This window comes from Squalius cephalus (assembly GCF_949319135.1).
Source record: "Squalius cephalus genome assembly, chromosome: 21".
In the NCBI taxonomy this organism is placed as follows: domain Eukaryota; kingdom Metazoa; phylum Chordata; class Actinopteri; order Cypriniformes; family Leuciscidae; genus Squalius; species Squalius cephalus.
Genome location: NC_137142.1, coordinates 14,696,011 through 14,719,708, shown reverse-complemented (window position 1 = coordinate 14,719,708; position 23,698 = coordinate 14,696,011). Strand labels below are relative to the sequence as shown.

The 23,698-nt window shown below is 41.3% G+C and overlaps 1 protein-coding gene across 1 annotated transcript in view; it reads right to left on the bottom strand.

Moving 5' to 3' along the window:
* eys (eyes shut homolog) overlaps window positions 1–23,698 on the bottom strand; it is a 250,415-nt gene that overhangs the window by 214,507 nt on the left and 12,210 nt on the right. The window contains exons 3-6 of the mRNA XM_079856231.1: window positions 13,626–13,742; window positions 9,101–9,303; window positions 6,669–6,784; window positions 1,399–1,513 (exon numbers count right to left, since the gene is read on the bottom strand). Coding sequence (XP_079712357.1) covers window positions 1,399–1,513; window positions 6,669–6,784; window positions 9,101–9,303; window positions 13,626–13,742 — 551 coding nt within the window. The remainder of the gene's footprint in view (window positions 1–1,398; window positions 1,514–6,668; window positions 6,785–9,100; window positions 9,304–13,625; window positions 13,743–23,698) is intronic.

Genomic DNA, 23,698 nt, shown 5'->3' with positions numbered 1-23,698 from the left:
GAGACTGATAAAAAAAAAAAAAAAAAAAAAAAACTATTATAAATTAATAGATGTGCATCAGCCACTGGGGCGGGGAGAGATTTTTGGTGAATGTTGGGATGATTATTTGTCATTTCACGACTGTATTTGCATTGCCATATATATTTACACTCATCTGCCACTTTATTAGTTACACCTGTTCAACTGCTTGTTAAAGCAAATATCTAGTATGCCAATCACATGGCAGCAGCTCACTTCATTTAGTCATGTAGACATGGTTAAAACGATCTGCTAAAGTTGAAAGTGAGCATTGCAATGGGGAAGAAAGATGATTTAAGCGACTATGAACATGGCATGGAGTCTTTCAGAAACAACCATCAGAAGGGTTTACAGAGAATGGTCCAAAAAAGAGAAAATACCCAGCGAGAGGCAGTTCTGTGGGCAAAAATCACTTTTTGATGCCAGAGGTCAGAGAAGAATGTCCAGACTGGTTTAAGCTGGTAGAAAGGCAACAATAACTCAAATAACCTCTCGTTACGACCGAGGTCTGCAGAAGAGCATCTCTGAATGCACAACACATCGAACCATGAAGCAGATGGGATGCAGCAGCAGAAGACACACCGGGTGCCACTCCTGTCAGCTATAAGAACAGGAAACTGAGGCAACAATAAGCACTTTCTTTCCAAAATTGGACAATAGAAGATTGAAAAACATTTTGCCTGGTCTGATGAGTCTTCGATTTGTTAATGGTTCAGGCTGGTGCTGGTGGTGTAATGATGTAGGGATATTTGGATATTTGGCACACTTTTGGGCCCCTTAGTACCAATTGAGCATTGTTTAAATGCCACAGCCGACCTGAGTATTGTTGATGACCATGTGTTATGACCACAGTGTACCCATCTTCTGATGGCTTGTTCTAACAGGATTATGTACCATGTCACAAAGCTCAAATCATCTCAAACTGGTTTCTTGAACATGATAATGAGTTCACTATATTCAAATGGCCTCCACAGTCACCAGGTCTCAATCCAATAGAGCACCATTGCGATGTGGTGGAACGAGAGACTCACATCATGGATGTGCAGCCGACAAATCTGCAGCAACTGTGTGATGCTGTCATGTCAGTCTGGACCAAAATCTCTGAGGAATGTTTCCAGCACCTTGTTGAATCATGAGGAAATTCTGAAGGCAAAAGGCAATCCAACCAGTACGAGCAAGGTGTACCTAATAAAATGGCCGGTGTATAGTGTATATAGGCAACATTTCCCCACCAACTTCCTAACACCACAGCATTTACATCTCTTCAAATCCAAATGTTCTCATTTATCTTCACTTTAATGGAGAAATATAACAGATTTATGTTATCTGAAATTAAGTTTTATTGTGCAAATAAACCACTGCAAAAATTAGGTTACTTACATTATATCCTCCAACTAGGTTGAGACACAATCCCTCATTCAGGCAGTTAACACTGAGCAGCTTGCAGAAGTCAATTATTTCTTCACAGTTCTTCCCAGAAAAACCTTGTAGGCATCTACAGGAAGATGACATTAACTTTAGCCACATATAAAAATAGATTCTAAGAGGGAAAAAAATGGCACAGAGTAACAATCACAGTAAATCCAGGCACTTTACTGCTGTTTTTAGATGTCACTGGTGTGTCATAATGACCATAATGCTCCTTGGTGACATTTGTGGAGAATTAAAAGACCCTTAAGCAAATGCATGACAAGAATGTCTGTTAAATGTTCAACCTCTGGCGCATATGCTTCATGTATCCTCTTGTTTCCTTGGCCTCAGTCAGATCTTTGCCTTCCTTCTGCTGTGATAAGAATTCAGTGAAATTATTCTGACACAAAGGCAAGATGACTCAATTATTAACACAGACTCCCAGGTGACCAACTGCTATTGCTTTTATCTGCCCTTCTCTTTACACACACACTATCACCCTCTAGTCATTCTTTTTCTCAATTTTTAATTCATTTTTCCACTTTCAATATCTATCTTATCTTCCGTTTGTCTTTTAGTCGGATGGGCCATCAAATGTATTGATTCAAGTAATCTTTGCTAATAAAAACTAGAAAGATGAACAGGAGCAAGAGAAGACATAGCCGGGAACCCCCCAAGGACTGGAAGAACTCATAAAGCAGCCGAAACTGTAGCAGATTCCCTCATTATCAGCAGGAAGTAATTCAAAAGCTGTCAAAGGCTGAATACTGAACCTTACAACTGGAAATATAATGAACATTTCACTCTCTACAGAATGTATTCCTATTTTTGGCCAATATAATCAAATACTAAGAAACACACACACAAAAAAACACAGTACTATTGCTAATAGTGAAATTACTATTGTTTTGCATTAATAAGTGCAGATACTACTAATATATATTACATGTTTATTTCTTGGAAATGCACATTTGACAGTAAAGCACTGAGCTTGAGTTGAGATTCAGATAAAATGTACTTTTAACAACAACCTTATTTTTATATAAGTGGAAATGGCTAATAATAATTATATGAGTAGGCAACCAGTCTTGGGCTATAAGGTGATATGGCTGCTGGCTCCTCTGCTGCCATATACTGGTTATAGTAGTAATTTCATATATATATATAAATAATTTTTTTTTTTTTTAAATAAAAGCATTTGCTTGCAAAGTGTTAGTTATCCTACATCTTGAAACTTATTTTACAAATGGGGACAGTCTTTGATAGCTGAAGAAATAATGTTCTTTTCTTTGAAAAATGCTTGAATTTCACTCTCAAAACCCTTAAATGACTAAAAAAACTATTTTTCCCACAATACCATGGTTACAGTTAGCATTAGCAGTTAGCGTTTCTCCTGGTTTCCACGTCAAATATCTATGGTTTTATAACAGAAAATTCTGCGCTGAATTCGAATGCTTCTCGCTAGATCTCGCAGCGATGTTATTATTCCGAGGTTAATTTGGGCAATGTGGTGGTAGCACCAGTGCAAAATTTAGTCGCACCAGCAGGAAAAAAAGAAATGTAGTAACTAACTACTATTCTCCACTAGAGGGCGTTTCTCCGTAACGAGTGAAATAATTGAAAAAAGCCATTTTACAAACGAGAGAGAGAGACGATTCAGAGTGTAAATATTTTAAAAGAGAGTAATAGAGTGTGAAGAAGTTCTTTTCTTGTAAAATCCGGGGGAAGAAACATATTTTCATACTTTTATTTCGAGGAACTCCGGTGAGTGTTTTGTTACTCCGTTGTTGCTCTGTAATCAGTCATATGTGTTCAATTAATAATTTACAGACGAAATATGATTGACAGCTAACTGAGGATGAGTAAATATTGAAATATGCATGTTGTGACAAAGGGATAAAGGATAGTTTTGTCATTAAACCAATCGGAGTTGATGTTAAAATCAACTGCGTCACGTACTAATTAATGTGCATTGGTTCGTGTTTAAACAGAGCCATTTGATGATAGAGATCAGAGTTTGATATTGTTAATTAACTCTGGGGGTATATTGTTGTAAAAGAATCAGAGTATGTGATTTGATGAATAGGTATGTATGACATTCAGTAGTTTAATTTAGTGTTTGAGTCATACAATAATAACATGTCAGACATTGCTCTGTTTAAGTGGCTATATTCTCCCAGGATTTTCTTTGTAAAACAAGTTAATGAGTTAATATGCAGTTGAAGAAAGAAAAGTGAAAGATCTGAAATTTCATGTGATTTATATCTGTTGACAATCCAGATGAAGTGAATGTGAATGAGTGACAAGTTTTCTGCATTATGCAGTTTTTTTTTTTTTTTTTCTTGTTTCCTGTTGATGTGTACTTCTTGAGTTGACTGTGGACTAGTGAACGGCGAGCCAACAGTGCCTAGTTGATGTCACAACGTGTCTTTCTCTGGAGCTAGCTCAGTATCCTTAATCTGTCATCAAATAGATAAGAGAATACAACACACCATACACTCCGGATACCTTGAGTGAAACTGAGTTTAAAACTACCCGGGTAGTAAATCTTTCTTCTGTCACGTGACTACTTCTGCTTCTATTTTTTCTACTTCAATATTTCTTTCCTGGAAGGATCCGACTTAACAAGATAAATAACAACACAGGGAAAAGACTTTCTGAACTGTGTTTGCGGAACCATTTTTTTTATTTGTCATACCAAACAGGATATATCAGATATATATATATATATATATATATATATATATATATATATATATAGCCTATACACACACATAGTTGTAATAAAATGATCCAACCCCCATTGTAAATCAGGTTTATTGGCAAAATTTACAGACGCTTAGCTGTTTGCAATGAACAAATCAAACAAAAGTAACTGAAAGCTCAACTCAACAAATGTTTTAAGTGGTTTCCCCAAATTCAACTGAAAATGCAACTTTTAATGACTTCTGTAGTCTCAAAATTTTTCAACCCCTTCATGGCAAGCATCTTTAGTACCCTTTTGCTGTTACTCATGAGAAATAGCCTCCAGTTCAGTAATATTCTTGGGTTTGCGCGCTGCAATCGCCTTCTTCAAATCCCACCAGAGATTTTCTATGGGGTTCAAGTCAGGTGACTGTGATGGCCACTTTAGAATCTTCCAGAACTTCTTCTGCAACCAAGCCTTGGTGAAAGTTGAGGTATGCTTGGGATCATTGTCCTGTTGGAAGGTCCAATGATGCCCAAACTTCAGCTTCCTCGTTGACTGCATGACGGCATTTCTCCTAGGATTTTCTGATATATAAAAATTTATTAATTTTGCTTTCCACATGCTGTAGATTTCCAGTGCCAGAGGATGCAAAGCAGCCCCAGAGCATCACCGAGCACCACCATGCTTAACCTTTTGAGCGGTACTATCCCATATATGGGACTTTTATTTCTGTGCCCCTGAGAGTATGGTCCCACATATGGCATTTTGAATGTTCAGTGACGTCACATAACTAACATATTCAAACTGTGCTTTTGCGCTTTGGCTGGCTCTGAGTCAGAGACGGAAGCGCTCAGCGCATGTCATATATCACAACTATGCAGGTTTCAAGCACATAATGTTTATTTTAGGTTTCAGACATTTAAATACACATAAGCACTAGTAAAACAATACATTTGGAGTTTGTAAAACACACACTGATGTCTGGAAGCAGCAATTACAATCTATTCAAATATAATTTGCCGACGTGTTTTATTCATATCAGACACACACAGTGGAAGTAACTATAAAGTTTACTCTGTTCTTCTCCCAGTTCACCGGCCACTTACTTAAAGTATTTCAGGAGAAACTGATGAATTCACGTGCTGTAAATCCGACTGAAAGGACTCTCTAAACTGCGGCAAACAAACATGACGGCGCCCATCTCACGTTATAAAACAAACTCACTTACACGTATTTGAGAATCGGAATATCAGATAGATGACAAGTTTGTGAAAAAGGAAATAAAAGCGATACATCTGTCATACAGTGTTATAGTGGCTGCGGTGTGTCACGTGACAAGCATGACGTGTCGCCATGGAAACAATAAGGGGAAATGTTCTAAAATATCAGTCGCCTAAAAAATAAATAAAAAAAACACTCTGGGGGGTCAGCTAGAATATTTTAAACTTACGCGTGAAAGGGTTAACTGTAGACAGAATGTTCTTTTCAGCATATGCTTCATTCTTCTTCCTCCAGGCATACCGCTGATCCATAGGGCCGAAAATGTCCTTCGCAGAACAGAATCCCAAAACTTCTGTGGCTTATTTCTATGATTTTGAGCAAACTTTTTGTGTGCTTTTTTGGTCAGTAGTGGTGTAGTCCTGGAGTTCTGGCATGGGAACCGTCTGTGTTTAGTATGCGCCTTCCTATGCAAGCTGAAACCTCAGTGCCTGTTGTCACCAAGTCTTGCTGCAGGTCTTTTGCAGTCAATTGAGGGTTTTTCTTTCTCAGAAATCTGGTTGCAGCCGTGGATAGCTTCTTTTCTCTGCTCCGTCCAGGTAGCTTAACCACTGTTCCTTTAACTTTGAACTTGCAAACTATGCTCCCAAAAATAAAGTTCCAAATAAATCTATAATATTTAAATATCAATAAAGTGGGGTCTATATTTTTTAATTAGTCTTAGTTAGATAAACACAACACAATAGAGCATGAAAATATTTCTACTGTTGTAAAAACACAGATTTCCAGTCTGGCCAATCATGAAATAGCTGTGTCATCATCAGAGCTTGAACAGCCGCTCTGGAGAAGCTGCGCTGACTGAGCTGTACTTTAATGGCATATGCCAAATTAACGTGGTGAAGACACTGTCTCAAGTCGGTCAAAATTTCTAACTGACACGCACTGCTGCAAATCTAATGCAGATCAGTATGCACAGCAAAGCATGAAGTCGAATATAACAAGACTGATTAACAACATACACCTTGGATCAATGAAGGGAGCAAACCTTAAACACTGAGAAAAGCAATATCAAACTTCAAAATAAGAGCACAACATGGACATGAACAGAATACCACAACGCTGATATTTGAATAACATGCACTAAAGAATAATTCAAAATAAGACAAGGAATACTGAATTAAAAGTTCATTCAAGTTCAACTTTCCAATTAAAAGCATCTCTAAAGTTTTCTTAAGGCTGTGACAAGAGAAATGATAATTAAAAAGCCTTCATCAGAAATGCTAATGCTGTTGACCTGAGCTAACAAGTCATTAAGTATTCTCAATTCTCTTACCTGCAATGATACTGGCCATTCTGAATAACACAGATGCCACCATTGAGGCAGGGCAAAGTGCCACACACCTCTGCCTGCTCCAAGCATTCCGGGTCTACACAAATGCATGTGGAATTCTGTATAAAAGAAAGAAAACACCCCAAGGAGGGTTGGTTACATGTCAATTGGAACACTAAGGTGAGCTTGAATACCATTATATTTGCATTACCAAACACTTTTTCACCAAGTGCCGTTGGTGCTTGGCCAGAGCTGGGGCTTGGCCCAGGGGATCTGCAAACTGACATTTCCACTAATTTGAAAGCCAAACAATGTAACTGGCTATATACTGTGACCCAGCCGCAAACAATATAACTGGCTATATACTGTATGTAACCCAGCCGCAAACAATGTAACTGGCTATGTAACACAGCTGCAAACAAGCATAGTGCATAGACTTTTGTTAGTAGTTTTGAGAACCTATTTAAACATCTTTCAGCAGTTTAAGTGTGTCTCAGCAGTTCTCTCTTACATCTTATTGTACTTGAATGGTCGAAATACACACAATTATGTCAAAATGCCCATCCTGTGGAGTATTCATGTTCACAGTCGGTTATGTCTCAAGTGAAAGTAACAAGTCGGATGTAAACCAGATGTGTATCAGTATATTGGATCCATGCATTCGCTCTTAAAGTGATAGCAGCCTAATAAACCTAATTTGACCTGTCTGTGTCAAATCAAACAAAAGTTCAAATAACTTATTGCTCTTGACTGAATAACTTTTTAGCTTAAATAAGAAAAACAATATATATATATTTAATTCATACAGTGAAGAATATGCAGTATTTTATTTGATTATTCCATTTCTGTTCTATTTCTGAATTACACGTTAAATAAACCTATTGTACTTCAAAAACTTAATTAGTTTAATTCATATTTTTGTTATCCAACATTTATTTTTGTAAATAAAAAAATAACTATATCTTGATGATTGTTCTCGTGAAATAAAACGTAACATATTGTGAAATATGTAATATAGGAAATAGGAAATAAGTCATTTAATTAGTTTTATGTAGGGATGCACCGGGTTTTGGTCCGATACTGTGCTCATGTACTCGTAAAACTACCCCGATACAACCGCACCCGATACCACTTTAAGGGGCCATTCTCTCGTCTGTCTTTGCTATGCAACCATGAACATAGGCGCAAAACTATTATGAGCGCGCTTGATGCGCCCCTTCATTTGAAATAACGAATTTGCACGCAAAAAACGCAATATGTGAACAGCCCGTTATGGCAACGTGACATTAGCCCTGATTTAGGTATACAGATCGCTTTTTCTCAAACATCAACACTGCTTTCATCAAGTTTCAAAAACTTGTTGAGGGCGTTATCCTGTCCCGTGACGACTGATGTTATTGCTTCCTGGTTTGAGACCACCTTTATTTGAGAGGAAAAGTGCAGAACGGGGCCAGATTGGACACCGGCTCTGGCACCAGCACAGGCACAGGCACCCTGTCGGTAACCTTGGACTGCCTACAGGACAAACAAAATTAGTGACTTAGAACATAATTTTTTCTTTGGAACTGATCATGCCAAACCTGGGAAATAACCAGCACTGGAGCATCCAGAGCTGAATAAGCAGTACAATAGACAAGGCATTAGCTGGTTCTGCTCTCCGACTTTCACTAACCGATCCTGACATCAATATTATTTCTGACTCAGTCGTTCAAAAGATGAGTAATAGAAGCTGAGAACAATCCCAGATGAAAGTAATACGGAGACTCCCACTGATATAAGCATTGGTGCAGTTCTGGAGCGGCGTGAAGGATTATTTCATTTTCATACAGATGAGCTCTCTTAGGAGGATGTCTCAGACAGACCAAATCAATGTCAAACAAATCAATTTAATGTGTCTGAGTGTGTGTATGTGTGTTAGGGAGAGATTAAAGTCTATCTTTACTGTCCATGCTCTCAAATGACTAAGGTGCCTCATGAGAATCTGCAATGGACAGGCCCATGTGCTGAATTTCACTACCAAGTAAATTAAGGTCACACAAGACAATTAGTCTGCCACTGGCCCACTTTCTTCTAAATTCATCTCTTCATTACAGTAATGGATCATGAACACCAGACTGTAACTGTAACAATCTGGGGAAACATTTCTAAGTGAACATGGCACAAACGTCCCATAATTCCGTTTATTGTGCTATACTGAATATGCAACAACTTGCTCCAGTCCAATAAAAAAAATATTACATATGTCATGCCCATTCTGCTATCAAAACAATTATTAATGGTTATTATAACCTTCAGCGTGACACAGGCTGATCCGCTTCAGGTGTGTCACAGAAATTTGCATGTGGCATTTCAAATTAATCACATTCTCTCAGGCCAAAAAAACAGAAAAAAAAAACAGCATTAGGTGCAATGTAGAAAAAAAGAAAAGGCCTCACAAGTTTGTCTATGGTGCAGGCTTCGTCCAGTTGACATCCGTTAGACTTGCAGAAGCTGTCAAGCTCAGTGGTGGTCTCACAGTTGAGGCCTGTGAAACCCCCTGGGCATGTGCAAACATATCCATTTGCAGTCTCCTCACAGCGACCGTCATTCCAGCACGGGTTTGAATCGCAGAGGAGCCTCTTTCGATCACAGTAAGTACCTGCAATGCAAGAATTTGTTGAGAATGAATGGATATTAAATGATCATCCTTAAAATGAATGAAAACACATGCTTCCGTCAAGCATTCATGCGTAACAACTTTGATGATTAAATCTTTCATTTTGTGAATGCTTTTTTTTTCTTCAAAATTTAGCCTACAACCAATTTAAATTACATACACCCAAAACTACAGACTCCATGCAATGATTTAAGCTGTAATGTTAAATAATTAATTGGTAGAACCCCATGTACACACTATGCACTTATTTTAGCAATTACAATAACTGGGTAATAACTAGGTACCATCCCTGAACCTAACCTTAAAGGGTTAGTTCACCCAAAAATGAAAATTTTGTCAGTAATTACTCATCCTCATGTTGTTCCAACCCTGTAAGACCTTTGTTCATCTTCGGAACACAAATTAAGTTTTTTTTTTTTTTTTTGCGCACAAAAAGTATTCTCGTCGCTTTATAAACTTAAGATTGAGCCACTGTAGTCACTTGGACTATTAACAATGTCTTTTAATACATTTTCTTGGCCAGCAAGTTATAATGCCTTAGAAGCCTATGGAGGAGTGATCCAGCTCTCAGATTTAATCAAAAATATCTTAATTTGTGTTCCGAAGATGAACGAAGGTCTTACGGGGTTGGAACAACATGAGGGAGAGTAATTACTGACAGAATTTTCATTTTTGGGTGAACTAACCCTTTAACCCATGTAGTTACCGTATATTACCCAGTACTTTCTTAGGCAAGTACAGTGTAAGTACACATAAGTGCACATACTGTAAAATAAAGTGAAACCAATTCTTTTATATAAATACATTTAAAAGATATAAGAAATACAAAAAACTGTATTACCAGTTCTTCCAGTTATTTTATAATAGTTATATCCAGCCACACAAAATGCAACAACTCACTTGTTGGAAAACTTTTAGTGTAATAAGTGTAAATACTAAAATTATTCCAGAAATTAGTTTTTTGTTTGATTTAGCCTATGTAGTTTGACTTGAGATTTTCTTTACTTTTGCTTAACCTTTATTATGTTCATCTTAACACCGGGTTTGAGCCAATGATTAAATCACAACCGTAATGGGATTTGCAATAACACATTCCATCTCGGGATCGATTAAATGAATAAACATCAGCACTTGTTTTCTTAAAGTATGTTCTTCTGTTTACCAGTGCATATTAAAATGAATAATAATAATAAAAAAAACTATTGTAGAAAAAATCATGTTTAAATATTATTCAAATACACTAATAATCTGATTTAAGACAGCTGATCTTTAGCTCCAAATCATGTTCATAATAATTGTACGCTTCTGACTGCTTAGTGAGAACAAATGATCAAACTTTACGACTACAATGACAGGGGACAATTGCTCCAGCATATCAACAGTACTGGAAGTCTCAGCGTGGCGTCCCATGGCTCTCATTTGGTCTGATGAAAAATGAGAACAAAGCTCATTTCACTCTCCCACTTCTCTGGATGCTTCACTAATGTGAAGGTTCAAGGGCCCAAATTATTAAACAAGCAACCTGATCATACTGGCTGAAGGTTTTGGACCGAGAACATCTAGGCTGCGTGCTCCTCTAAGGTAACTCTGGATTGGAACATCAGTCTGATTTCCGCTCCTCGCAGGTTAAATTTAGACTTGACTATGCAGCACTGTAGGTTCAAGGTGAACATGATTTGATTTTATTCCCTAGTGGTTCTCTGTTTGCTTTTGCTTCCCCCCTCCCCCCCTCCATGTTCCTCAGCAGGAGCGAACTCATTTATCTTCCTTGTTACTGCGTTTTCTTTTTGTCGTTCAGTTTTTTTAAAAGCATATTCCACTGTGTTAAGCTCATGGGATGATACAAAGGTCATCCGTCCCAGAGGCACCCAACTGCTTTTGAGGACACACCACTGGGCGTCATTCTAAGTGTACGTCTCTCTGCAGTGTTTCTCAGGGATCCACGATGGGAAATTGAAAATGAAAAGCTCTTGACAGCTTAATATATTATTTTATTTTTACAAGAACTACAGTACCTTTGATTGGCAACCATCCCTTGCAGGAGGTTTTTGAAATAGTAATGCATCATATAGGTACATGATTTAATGTTTGATAAAGGTTGATGACTTCATGAAGGTTGATGAAAATCATAAAAGCAGTGATATGAATCAGATAGTGCCACCCTGCTGTGCACTACCTTGAGATATAAACCCATCTAAATCAAAAGCCAACCTTGCTATTAAAACCACTCAAAAACGAGACAATTACAGGATTTGAATTTCCACAAAAACCATGGGGCAGGTGAATAGCAAAATTAATAGTGTACCCAATAGGGCATATCCTATTAATTTCGTAACATGCGGATACAAAAACCGCTGGCAGACTGAATAAGGTACACAGGAGAGTGGAATCAAAAGAAAATCTCATTTGAAGTGTCCCACGAGTGGGCCTCATTATTATGTGTGTGTAGGCTCTGGTCCGTAAGGGCAGTCGGGAACCGGGCCAGCCGTTAACTTCACTATGATTAATGGGGTGACAGCTTGAGCAAAGTCAGAGAGCTGCTGGCCCCACAGGGTGCCCGAACAGAGCAGAACTGGAGACCAGTTACTCTCAGTTCCTTACAAGGTGCTCCAAGAATATGCAATGAGAGACTGTGCTGATCACAGTGCAACAGTTCTTGTGGTTATCCGCCATCAAACTGAGGTGAATCATTAGTAATATGTGGCTGCGATAAAGGCAAATGAGACACAGAGATTTTATACTCAAAACCATGCTCATGGAACAAGAATTTTTGAAAACTTCTGGAAGAATTAATTTCCAACAGTCAGCTTCACACAAAAGCAAACATGGAGCTTCTTGTAAAGTTGTCACATCTTACTGCAGTGCTGGACTCTTAAGCCATATACAACAACATATATACTGTATATACTGTATAGTGTCAGTATTTTAATAAAATTAAGACTTTTATTCAAGGGTGCATTAAATTGATCGGTAACACTTTACATTGGTGAACTAACAATGAGCAAAACATTTGTTACAGTATTTATGAATCTTCATTAATGTTAGTTAATACAAATCCAGCTGTTCATTGTTTGTTCATGTAAGATCACAGTGCCTTAACTAATGTTGACAAATACAACTTTTGAGTTTAATAATGTATTAGTAAATGTTGAAACTAACATTAAGATTAATAAATGCTGTTGAAGTGCAGTTCATTCTTAGTTCATGAATTAGTTGATTAGTTCAACTTCAAATCAACTTAGAATGATTCGGAAGGATCATGTGACAATGAAGACTGGAGTAATTATGCTGAAAATTCACAATATTATTACAATATCACAGTTAGTTGTTAGTTGATATTTGAGTAAGATATAAAAATAAATGCTGCCTTGTCTGAGACCCTTGAAAAATCAAAAGAGGCCAGTTTTCCTGATGTAGATTGCAAAGTGTTCCTTTGCTAGTTTACTCTGAGTGGTTAATCTCAAGTGAAAATTCATCATAGATTGTGATAGTCCTAAATCTGTGTCAGACAAACCAGATATTTTTCTTCCACATTAAAGCTGTAGGCATGACATTAGAGGCTGCTATCTGCTCGAACAAACAGCCGCTACACAAAAGTCAATTAATCAACAAGCAAAGGCCACCTGGACCTCAGACTGGAGTCTTTATCATGATGTTATTATCAGGAACGCCCAAGGGACCATGAAACTTTTGTTACACATTTGTGGGTGAGATGCTCATTAGCCCAGCAATGGTTTTACAGAAGCAAATGAGACTCATTATTTTCCAAACGCCTGTCATGGCCGTGCCTTATAAACAGACTGGAAAGGACACAGGAGCATACATTTTTTATTTCCATTGCTTTTCTACAGGAAAGGCCCCATTCATGAGTTTTATCAACCTAAGCATATCACTCAAATGAAGCCACAGCTAAGGCCTTTATTAAATAACTGGTAATTTATGCACCAAGAATCTTCTAAAGACTTTCTTATATGAAGGCTTCAATTGTTCAATTTTTCAAATCCGCTTCTTCACTTAGGAAAGACAGCTTAATGCGAGTAGAGATAAAAAAAAGAAAAAAAAAGCCTCACTCAGATTTGAGTTTGCATAATTGTGCTGCCATTGTGAAGGCACCCAAAATGACCCATCATTAATCACATGACTCATTATCAAAACATAATGAGTCAAATGAAGCCAAACAGTAAAAAATTAAACATGCATTACTGGACCTCAGAAGAAATATCACTCTATTGTGAAGTGCATAATTCACAGAGGCTTTCTAAAATGATTCTGATTTTAATCAAAAACTGTAACCGTATACTTGCCTGTATATCCTGTGAAACATTCACATCTGTAGGAAGTTGTTGAGACCTGTACACAAGCTCCTTCCTTGCACCCTTTTCTGCAATTCCGATATCCAATGATTTCAGAGCAGTTGACACCTTTGATGTGAAAATAGACATTAGCTATATTGAATCCATGCATATTATTCAGTAGGCTACATTATCAGATTTGTTTTGGCATGCCTTATGTCAAAATGGTTTAGATAATTATATAATGTAAAGGATTTCAGAAGAAATTTCTGCCTTCTGCATTCAATAATTCTCAATCACCTTCAGTGGTATAACTAGCCTACACGAATATTGATTTTTACAAAACTTCATATATGCAATCTGGTTTGACCTTTGCAAAAACTTAAATATCATCACATATTAAAGGAATACCCACTTCAATGCAGTATTATTTTCCTGCCATTGTATTTGCCATTCAATGAAGTGGGTAGTTATTTTAAATGCCAAACTAAAAAACAAACAAAACAAAAACAAAACCGTGTCAGTAGTCCATGAAACGGTGAGCAATGTCACAAGCCTTCTAAATTCGTAATAGCTTTGTGTGAGGAGTAGAGTGAAATTTCACGTTACTATCTATCGTCGCGTTTAAATAGCTTTTTCAAATTCCAGCGTTGCATTAAGCCTTGTTTACTTTCGCCTGGCTCCGCAGCGCGAGTCTCCGCAGACTGCGCACGCACCTCCCCAAATAGTCCAGTCATTTTATGAAAAAAAGTTGAACAAATTGCAAGCAAACTCAACTGATTTTGTATCCTCAATATGTCCTGAGTAAGGGGGAAAAAGTCCAGAAGAATCCCATTAGGGGAAAGTTTCGAAAAATACCCAAATATAGCCTATTCATACGCTGATTCATTATTTTTCTTACGTGAACAGGGTCAAAATTTTAACCTTTAGATATCACCATGAAAATTACTGAGTTGATTACTTACATCAAGACAAACAATAATTGTATTACAGGTTTTTTGAAATTGTTTGTTAACATGGACAGACGGTGCATAATCTAATTATGTATGTGCTAATTTGCATAAATACCACAACAGATCAAAACATTGGGTCTAGCCAGGTTAAAATGTCTTGTTGAATCTTGGTGACACATAACAGTAAAATACTTAATGTTAAAGTCTGAATGGAACAATTTATACCCATAAGCATGTGACAGGAGACAACCCATAGTGTTTTTAATTGAGCCAGTGATTTGACAGCAACGTAATTTAAAAAAAAAAAAAAAAAAAAAAAAACCGGAGTTGAAAGCTTAACTTTAATGGATATTTTCTTTGACATTCAAAATCATATTGCACTGAAGGACATTCTACCTTTCACGGAAGTAAGAAAAGGAAACTGTCTTGAAACTGCATTAGGTGAGTAATAAGTAGGTCTAGCCTACATAATTTAATTCTGAATTCTATCTATCTATCTATCTATCTATCTATCTATCTATCTATCTATCTATCTATCTATCTATCTATCTATCTATCTATCTATCTATCTATCTATCTATCTAGTGCTTTTAAGGGGATCATATTATGAACAAGATGATGTTATGTTAGGTGTGAAAAGGTTAGCCAATCATAACAGTAAATGGAAAATGGTAATGGAAAAACTAAATTACAACTGTTTTGAATAAAGAAACATTGATTAGAGTAAGATACCCCTCACATCCTTATTTTTTCCTCTCTTGGCCATAGATTGATAGATGGCAGAAAATATTAATTTGATCTCAACACATTTGTTGAATGCTCTTCTTAATTTTGCAATTTCATCTTGGTGTCAATACATAGTTAAAACTGGTTAAATGAAACAATGTTGTGATCGGTTTGAACTCTCATCTTGCACCAGATGAATTTAACTTTAAAATGTTGCCCACAGGAGTGAGATTGTGTGTTGGGTGGACCTCGGTCTCTGTAATAATTATTATTTTTAATTAATTATTTTGTTTTCAAATGAAAGAGTAAAATTAGAAATTAAACCCTTGGGGTAGACGGATCTTCAGTGGCATGTTGTTGCTTTCTATCTATATATAATATACAGGGGTGCACATAGGTTCTCTTACGAGAGGTCTCTCGTACTGCGTAATATCTTACGCTAGGGGAAAATCTCTTTTCCGGGAGATACTGAAGCCAAAAATTATCCTTAATTTTGAAATAATGTAAAACGCGTTGTGGCAGCATGCAGACATAGGCAAGACGGCTCGCGCGCCTATTGGCTGCCCTGCGGCAACTGCAGCAGCCTATGAGAGAGGCCCCTCATGACGTCAGATCCAATGGGATCACTGCGTCATGTCCCGCCGCACGTGGCTTGGGCCTATAAATACAGCTCGACAGGCTGGTAGAATCAGATTTTTCATCTCTTCAGCGAAGCTCTCGCATCACTGGATCCTGAGAGGAAGAAGCCGCGCCGTCTGAGAAAGCCTTCTGCGGGACGAGCCTCAGCATCTGAAGCCGCTGGTCGACATCTCGCTGCCTTCAGTCGCCGTTCCTGCTACGCTGTCCGGCGCATATATTCTTTTCTCTGCTAGTGTGTGTTCGCCGCTGCGACTCACACCTTCTGTCTAAAAGAGCCGAGCGTCTTTCTAAAGATGCCTCATACCTTTTGTGGGTCGTGTCGAGCCCCACTCAGCGACGTGGACCGCCATGTCATGTGCGTTTCCTGCCTGGGTGAGGATCATGCAGCTCTCGTGCTCGCTGACGGCGGCTGCCCTCACTGCGAGCTGATGTCCATGGTGACTCTGAGGACTCGCCTGGCATCCTTCGCCGAGACTGCACCTCCGCCCGCTGCGGTGCCGCGCCGTAAAAAGCGCCGTGCTCAGCAGGTCCCGGAACCTTCTCCAACCCGGAAAAGCTCGCCGGTTCGCCCGCCAGCTTCGCCGCCTGCTTCGCCCGAGTCTCTCACTGCCGGACAGCGGCCGCCGTCTGCCGCCGCTTCCGTCATGGATGACGATGGAGAAGCCGTGTCTGTGGAGGATGACAGCTGCTCTATCCTGGCGTCGGGCAGTGAGGATTGGTTGAGCTCTGTGGATCTCGCCCCCTCTGCTCGCGAGCCTTCTGGAAAAAGGGCCAGCATTGAAGCAGAGCTGATGCGTCTGCTCACGCAGGCCGTAGCAAGCCTCGGCCTCGAGTGGTCAACGCCCGAGGAGCCTGCGCACAACCGGCTGGATGGGTGTTTCCTGCAAGCGGACCGCGTTTTGCCGTCCTCAAGACCCGCGCCTTTTCTTCCTGAGCTTCACAAAGAAGTCGCGAAGTCCTGGAACGCCCCCTTCTCGGCCAGAATGCGTACCTCTGTCTCAGCAGCATTCTCTGTGGTGGACGGTGCTAAAGACAGAGGATACCATTCTCTTCCTCCCGTGGAAGAAGCTCTAGTGGCCTATCTTTGCCCGCCCTCTGCTGGACGGCGTGCCAAGATAACGCTACCGTCTAAAGCTTGCCATGCAGCCAAGCACAGTCGCGCTTACACCACCGCTGGACCACCGCTGGACAGGCTGCATCTGCGTTGCACTCAATGGCCATCTTGCAGATCTTCCAGGCCGACCTTCTCTGTAAGCTGGATGAGGAAGGACTGGGAGCTATCAGCGTGCCGGACTTAAGGAGCGCCACGGACCTAGCTCTTCACGCCACTAAGTCCGCTGCACAGGCCATAGGGCAGAACATGGCCTCTCTCACCGTAGCGGAGAGACACTTATGGCTGACGCTCTCTGAAATGTCGGAGTCAGAGCGCACCGCGTTCCTCGACGCCCCCATCTCGTCTGCCGGCCTCTTTGGATCGTCTGTCAAAGATTTCGCGGATAGATTCGCTGAGGTGCAGAAAACGTCACAGGCCATTTAACACTTTCTGCCTAAGCGCTCCAGCTCCGCGGCAGGCTGCTCAAAACAGCCGTCTGCTTGAAGCTTACAGCAGAAGCCTCCGCCCGCCACCGCCGCTTCTCAGCGTCGACAGGCCCGGGACCCGAGACCACGGTCTCGCTCTGCTGGCCGCCGCCCCCCTCCACGGGGGCCCCGGCCTAAGATTGAGATAAAGCCCGAGGCCTCAAAGTCTTCCTAGCCCGCCTAGGAAAACGACGGTGTTCAAGTCCCGCTGCGGCCAAACTTCCACCAAAACTTCTCGCTCGTTCAGTTCCAGAAAATGCGACTGTTCCAGTGTATTTTGCAGAAAACAAGCCGGTACCACAGCCCGTTTGCCTGCACACAAACGGCGTTTTTACGGCGACCCAGATAAATCCCATAAAGAGTGTATTTTCTGGTATTCCGGCCAGGGCCAATGGTGTTATGAGTGTAGTAAAAATGCCCACGGCCCAGTGCTCATTCCTACACGCAAGCACAGCCCGCCACACTCCAGGGCTCGCACACATAAAATCGACTCATGTCGATTGTGCATTAAATGTAGTGAATGTGCCCACGACCCAGTGCCCACAAACACTACACACTGCATGTCTCACGGTTTCTGTAAAAATGAAACCAACGCACATACAGTCAGCTCAAGCCGACGGTGTTCTCAGTGTAGTAAATGTGCCCGCTGTCCCGCGCCCACATTCACTCACTCACCCCGCTCGCTCTCTCTTGGCAAGCCGCCATAGGAGAGTGATCAGTGCGCCCCCCGCCTCGAACGCTGCAAGCACGTGTTACAGCATACCGAAGCTCTCCGGTCGCCACCATGTCGCGGCCAGAGTCCAGATCTCATTCAACCCCTAGCTATTCATGCAAGTGCATGGGCAAAGCTTCCCGGGGTATCAGAATGGGTGCTGAACATTCTAAAGAGAGGCTATTCGCTACAGTTCACGCAACGTCCCCGCCATTACGCGGAGCGGCGCGAATCGAAACTACGGTAGAAAAGGAAGTAGCACAACTACTTCGGCCGAAATAGCGAAACTATTGAGCAAAGGGGCCATAGAGCCTTTATCTCAAGCTCAGAGCGAAGGAGGTCTGTACAGCAGATATTTTCTGGTACCGAAAAAAGACGGGGGTCTCAGATCCATTCTAGATCTAAGGCAGCAGAACAAAGTGCTTTCGAAACGCCGGTTCAGAATGCTCACAACCAGGAAAATCCTTGCGCAAATTCGCCAAGGGGACTGGTTTATGTCTATAGATCTGAAGGACGCGTATTTTCAAATACAAATAGCGTCACGTCACAGGCGATTTTTGAGATTCGCTTTCGAGGGCCAGGCATATCAATACACAGTCCTGCCGTTTGGCCTGTCCCAAGCACCCCGTACATTTACGATGTGCATGGACACGGCGCTTGCACCCCTGAAACTTCGGGGCATGCGAGTTTTGAACTACTTGGACGATTGGGTGATTCTAGCTCGATCACACTCAGAGCTCATAGAACACAGGACCATATTACTCGAACATCTCGAGAATCTGGGTCTCAAAGTCAATTGGGCGAAGAGTTCACTGTCTCACAGTCAGAGAATATATTTTCTGGGCACAGAACTGGACTCGCTGTCTATGACAGCACAACTATCGCCACAGCGAAGACTGAATATTCAGCGCATGACGAAATCCTTCCGCTGCGGCACTATAGTCCTGCTCAGAAAGTTTCAGAAAATGCTGGGTCTCATGGCCTCAGCATCATCAGTACTCCAGTTGGGTCTGCTTCGCATGCGCCCACTGCAGTTCTGGCTAAAAGCGTGAGTACGGCGTCGAGCATGGAACGCCGGTCTTTTTCGCCTCAAGGTCGATCAGAAATGCGTCTCAGCTCTGAAATCTTGGAGAGCGACCGACTGGTACCGGTCAGGTGTAAGCCTGGGGACTTCCTCGAGTGTGAAGGTGGTGCCTACGGACGCCTACACCTCGGGATGGGGAGCGCTGCTCGAGGGCAGACTGTTCTTCGGCCAGTGGTCAGAACCGGAAAAGCTTCTACACATCAACTGCCTGGAGATGATGGCAGTCGACAACGCGCTGAGGCGCTTTTGTCCCCAGATAAAAGGACACCACGTCTTGGTCCGTTCGGACAACATGTCGGTGGTGGCCTATATAAATCGCCAGGGAGGTATCAGGTCCCGAAACCTTTACAGGCTGATGGAGCGCCTCCTGGTCTGGGCTCAGCACAATCTGCGCTCGTTGAGAGCAGCGCACGTGCCAGGCCACCTGAATATGGGACCAGACAGACTGTCCAGAAACAATGTTCCGGCAAGAGAATGGTCTCTACACCCGCAGACAGTACAACTGCTGTGAAAGACATTCGGCAGAGCGAAGGTAGACCTCTTTGCGTCTCAAGAAAACGCTTACTGTCCGGAGTTTTTCTCCAAGAGCAGGAATGCTCTGGCCCCGCTGCCCGCTCTATGCTTTTCCCCCCGTCACGCTCCTGCCTCAGGTATTAGAGCGAATCAGGGAAAACGGATGCTCAGTGCTACTTGTGGCCCCGTTCTGGAAGAACCAGGCTTGGTTCCCAGTTCTGATGCAACTGACAAGCACTGCAACATGGCCGATACCAGTGAGAGGGACCTCCTCTCTCAGGCCAAGGGCTCGATTTGGCATCCTCGCCCAGAGCTTTGGTCCCTACATGCATGGGCCATCAACGGGTACCCGCTAACCTCCCGATGGGAGTGGTAAACACAATCCTAAATCCTTCAACACACCATTTAGGGCTCAGGTGATTTCCCTGTTGGCCCTGCTGGTCCATAATGAGGAGAAGGACGCGAGCTTCCTTTGCCCGGTCAGGGCACTAAGGGCTTATGTGTCTCGCTCGACTGTCTTCAGACAGATGGAGCAGCTCTTTGTTTCATTCAGCGGACGTTCTAAGGGACTAGCTGCGTCAAAACAGAGTCTATCCAGGTGGATAGTTGATGCTATAGCGCTGACTTACACTTCTAAGGGCCTGCAGTGCCCGTTAGGTGTCAGAGCGCACTCCACAAGAGGCATGGCCTCGTCGTGGGCTTGGTCTAGTGGGATTGCCTTGCAGGATATCTGTATGGCGACAGGCTGGGCCTCCCTGTCTACATTTATAAGGTTCTATAACCTAGAGGTTCCCGCCTTGCAGGCTAAGCTGCTTTCGGTCTAATAAATCAGTATTGTCTGCCCCGATGCTATCGGCTCAGAATACTGAAACTGCTTGAGCACCGCTCGCTGATCGATTAAATACTCTATGGGCAGTGTGTAAGACCCATAATATTCATCAGTCCAGGCCAAGTTCTTTCGCCCTGACTGTGTGGAACACTATTGATATAATTTGTTCCTTATAGGACGCTACTTGTTACGGGAATGATGCTGTTCTAGCCCCTCTTTCCCGGACTCTCTGCGAGTCCCTGGTGATCATGCACTATATGAGCCCCCGGCACCTGACCCTGGGACTTTGGTGTTGGATCTCAGCACGTTTTACAGCAGCGTTTTACACTGTGTTCCCCTAGCGTAAGATATTACGCAGTACGAGAGACCTCTCGTAAGAGAACGTACACAGTTACTAACGTAACCTTGGTTCTCTCTAGAAGAGGGAACGAGTACTGCGTATCTTTGCTGTGCATGCAACATGCTCTGGTTCGCTTCGGCGATGAAAAACCAGATTCTACCAGCCTGTCGAGCTGTATTTATAGGCCCAAGCCACGCCTGTTTCGGCGGGACGTGATGCAGTGGGCGTGAAGCGCCCCCATTGGATCTGACGTCACGAGGGGCCTCTCTCGATAGGCTGCTGCAGTTTCTGCAGGGCAGCCAATAGGCGCGCGAGCCGTCTTGCCTATGTCTGCATGCTGCCGCAACGCGTTTTACATTATTTCAAAATTAAGGATAATTTTTGGCTTCAGTATCTCGCGGAAAAGAGATTTTCCCCTAGCGTAAGATATTACGCAGTACTCGTTCCCTCTTCTAGAGAGAACCGAGATTACATTTGTAACCGAGTACGTATTAAATAAAAATACAATTATTTTATAGTAGGCTACACTTAAAAATACAATGCTAATATTTACATTTTTACGGAGTCCCTAAAGGGACGTGGTGGTGGAAAAAAATTTAGGATGGGCGAATTTTTTCCCTCGCAAAACTTTTGTGTTCCCTCGCAAAACCTGTTTTGAGCTCGGACAGACACTTCCTGTTTAATGTCCCGGTGGCAGTGTTTAAGAGCTCCGTACGTTAATGGAGCGTTTCATAGTGTTTGAACTTGTACTCAAATATAAAGAAATGCGGTCAGTGCTTAACCTAAGGAGTTCAGTGAAGTTGGCAAGGCTATTCGAACTTACCGGATCAATATTCTTGAGCTAAACCTTGTTAAAACACAAAGGACACTTATTTACAATCACAGTAACCTAGACAACGAGGTACAACCCAATTCTCCTCAAAACAAGCTTTATAATTTAAATTAGTCTCTAACCCAGCCGAATGAGAGACAAGCCCAAATAAGGGGCCATCTGCAAAGTGCAAATCCCAAAACCCTTCTGCACATTTTATATTATTAAACATATTCAATAGCTTCACTGTGACGCACTGTACTGTCACCAAATTCAGTTCACACATCACTGCTCTCCTGCTGGTTATACTACAATACTTAGTTTGATAAAAATATTCAATATTTTTTATTCAATAAAAATAATTTTTATGATGATTTATTATGAAATAAAATCAATAACTTATTGTTATTCAATAACAAAAAATATTCAATAACTTCACACTGTTATACAGTGTAATGCCATCAAATTCAGTAAGCAAATATAATGCAAAACCTATGGTTGTAGCTATTATGTTAGCTGCGTACGGTACCAATATAATTTGTGTAAAGAATATAGGCCTACTTATTTTTTATGTGCAATTACTTCCCAAACTAAGTGTTGTACAACCAACATTAGAGCAGTGATGTGTGAATGAAATTTGGTGTGTTACAGTGAAGTTATTGAATATTTTTCTTAAAGGGCACCTATTATGACTCTTTTCACAAGATGTAAAATAAGTCTCTGATGTCCCCAGAGTATGTATGTGAAGTTTTAGCTCAAAATACCCAACAGATCATTTTTTACAGCATGTTTAAATTGTAATTTTTTGGGGCTCAGAAAAACGCGCTGTTGTAGTGTGTGCCCTTTAAATGCAAATTAACTGCTGCTGCACGGCACAGGGGGCGGAGCCTCACGAGCTCGCGCTCAGAGTCAGGACAATCTCATCTGATAATATCAGAACAGAAACTCTCAGTTGCGGTGTTCATTTCGACTCGGAGTCGGACAATAATGCCCACAGAGCCAGAGAATATATGCTGTATGGACAGAGAACAGGTATAGTTTAGTTTAATTATGGTTATAACTTATTTGTCATCTGCTTTTATCCACTAATACAAGTCTGCTGTAGCAAAACCCGTCCGAATGATGACCAAAATATACTGACGAGTTCAGTGAAGTTTATTGTACATCACACAAAAGATGAGCGTTAGTTTTACTCCAGAGAATCTCTGTAAGAGCTGAATAAACATAGTATAAGAAGTGCGCATTAAAGTCTTATCCATAAACTCTCTCTCTCTCTCTCTCCCTTTCATTATCAACAACATACACAGCAAAGTACACAAAACACTCGTTACAACTAACAGTAAACAAATATACACACCTTTTCAGTGGGTGCTAAATAAACTGGTAAACCTTATATCCGTAAAATGACTTGAAGAGCTGTCATAAAGAGCGCGCTCGCACTTTCATTTCTTCCGTGTCCAGTCACGTTAGGCCTGTTGCTCCGGAGAGTGTAAGCTTGATCACAAACAGTACAGATCCATCCTTGAGTAACAACGGGAGTAAATGAAGACTGCTATGTTCATTCTTACATCCATCAACAACACACCTCAATCGCTTAGGAGACATTCTTGTCTACAGCTGCTCAAGCGTCGAACAATGGCGGACTCTGTGTCCAGCTCGCTCAGGGCGGGTCTAGGCTCAAACTGAAGTGTCACTCAACAGTCGTGGGAGGGGCCTGCTCAATTCTACGTCACATTGCGCCAAATCTGAGAACAGCTCATTCTGAGACAGTGCTTATGATTTATTGAGATTGTAAAAAAACCACTGGGTGGATTTTTATCATTCTAGGGAGGTTTTGCTCACACACTGCCAACACACATTTATGTTCAAACACCATGTAAAAGTGAATTTTGCATAATAG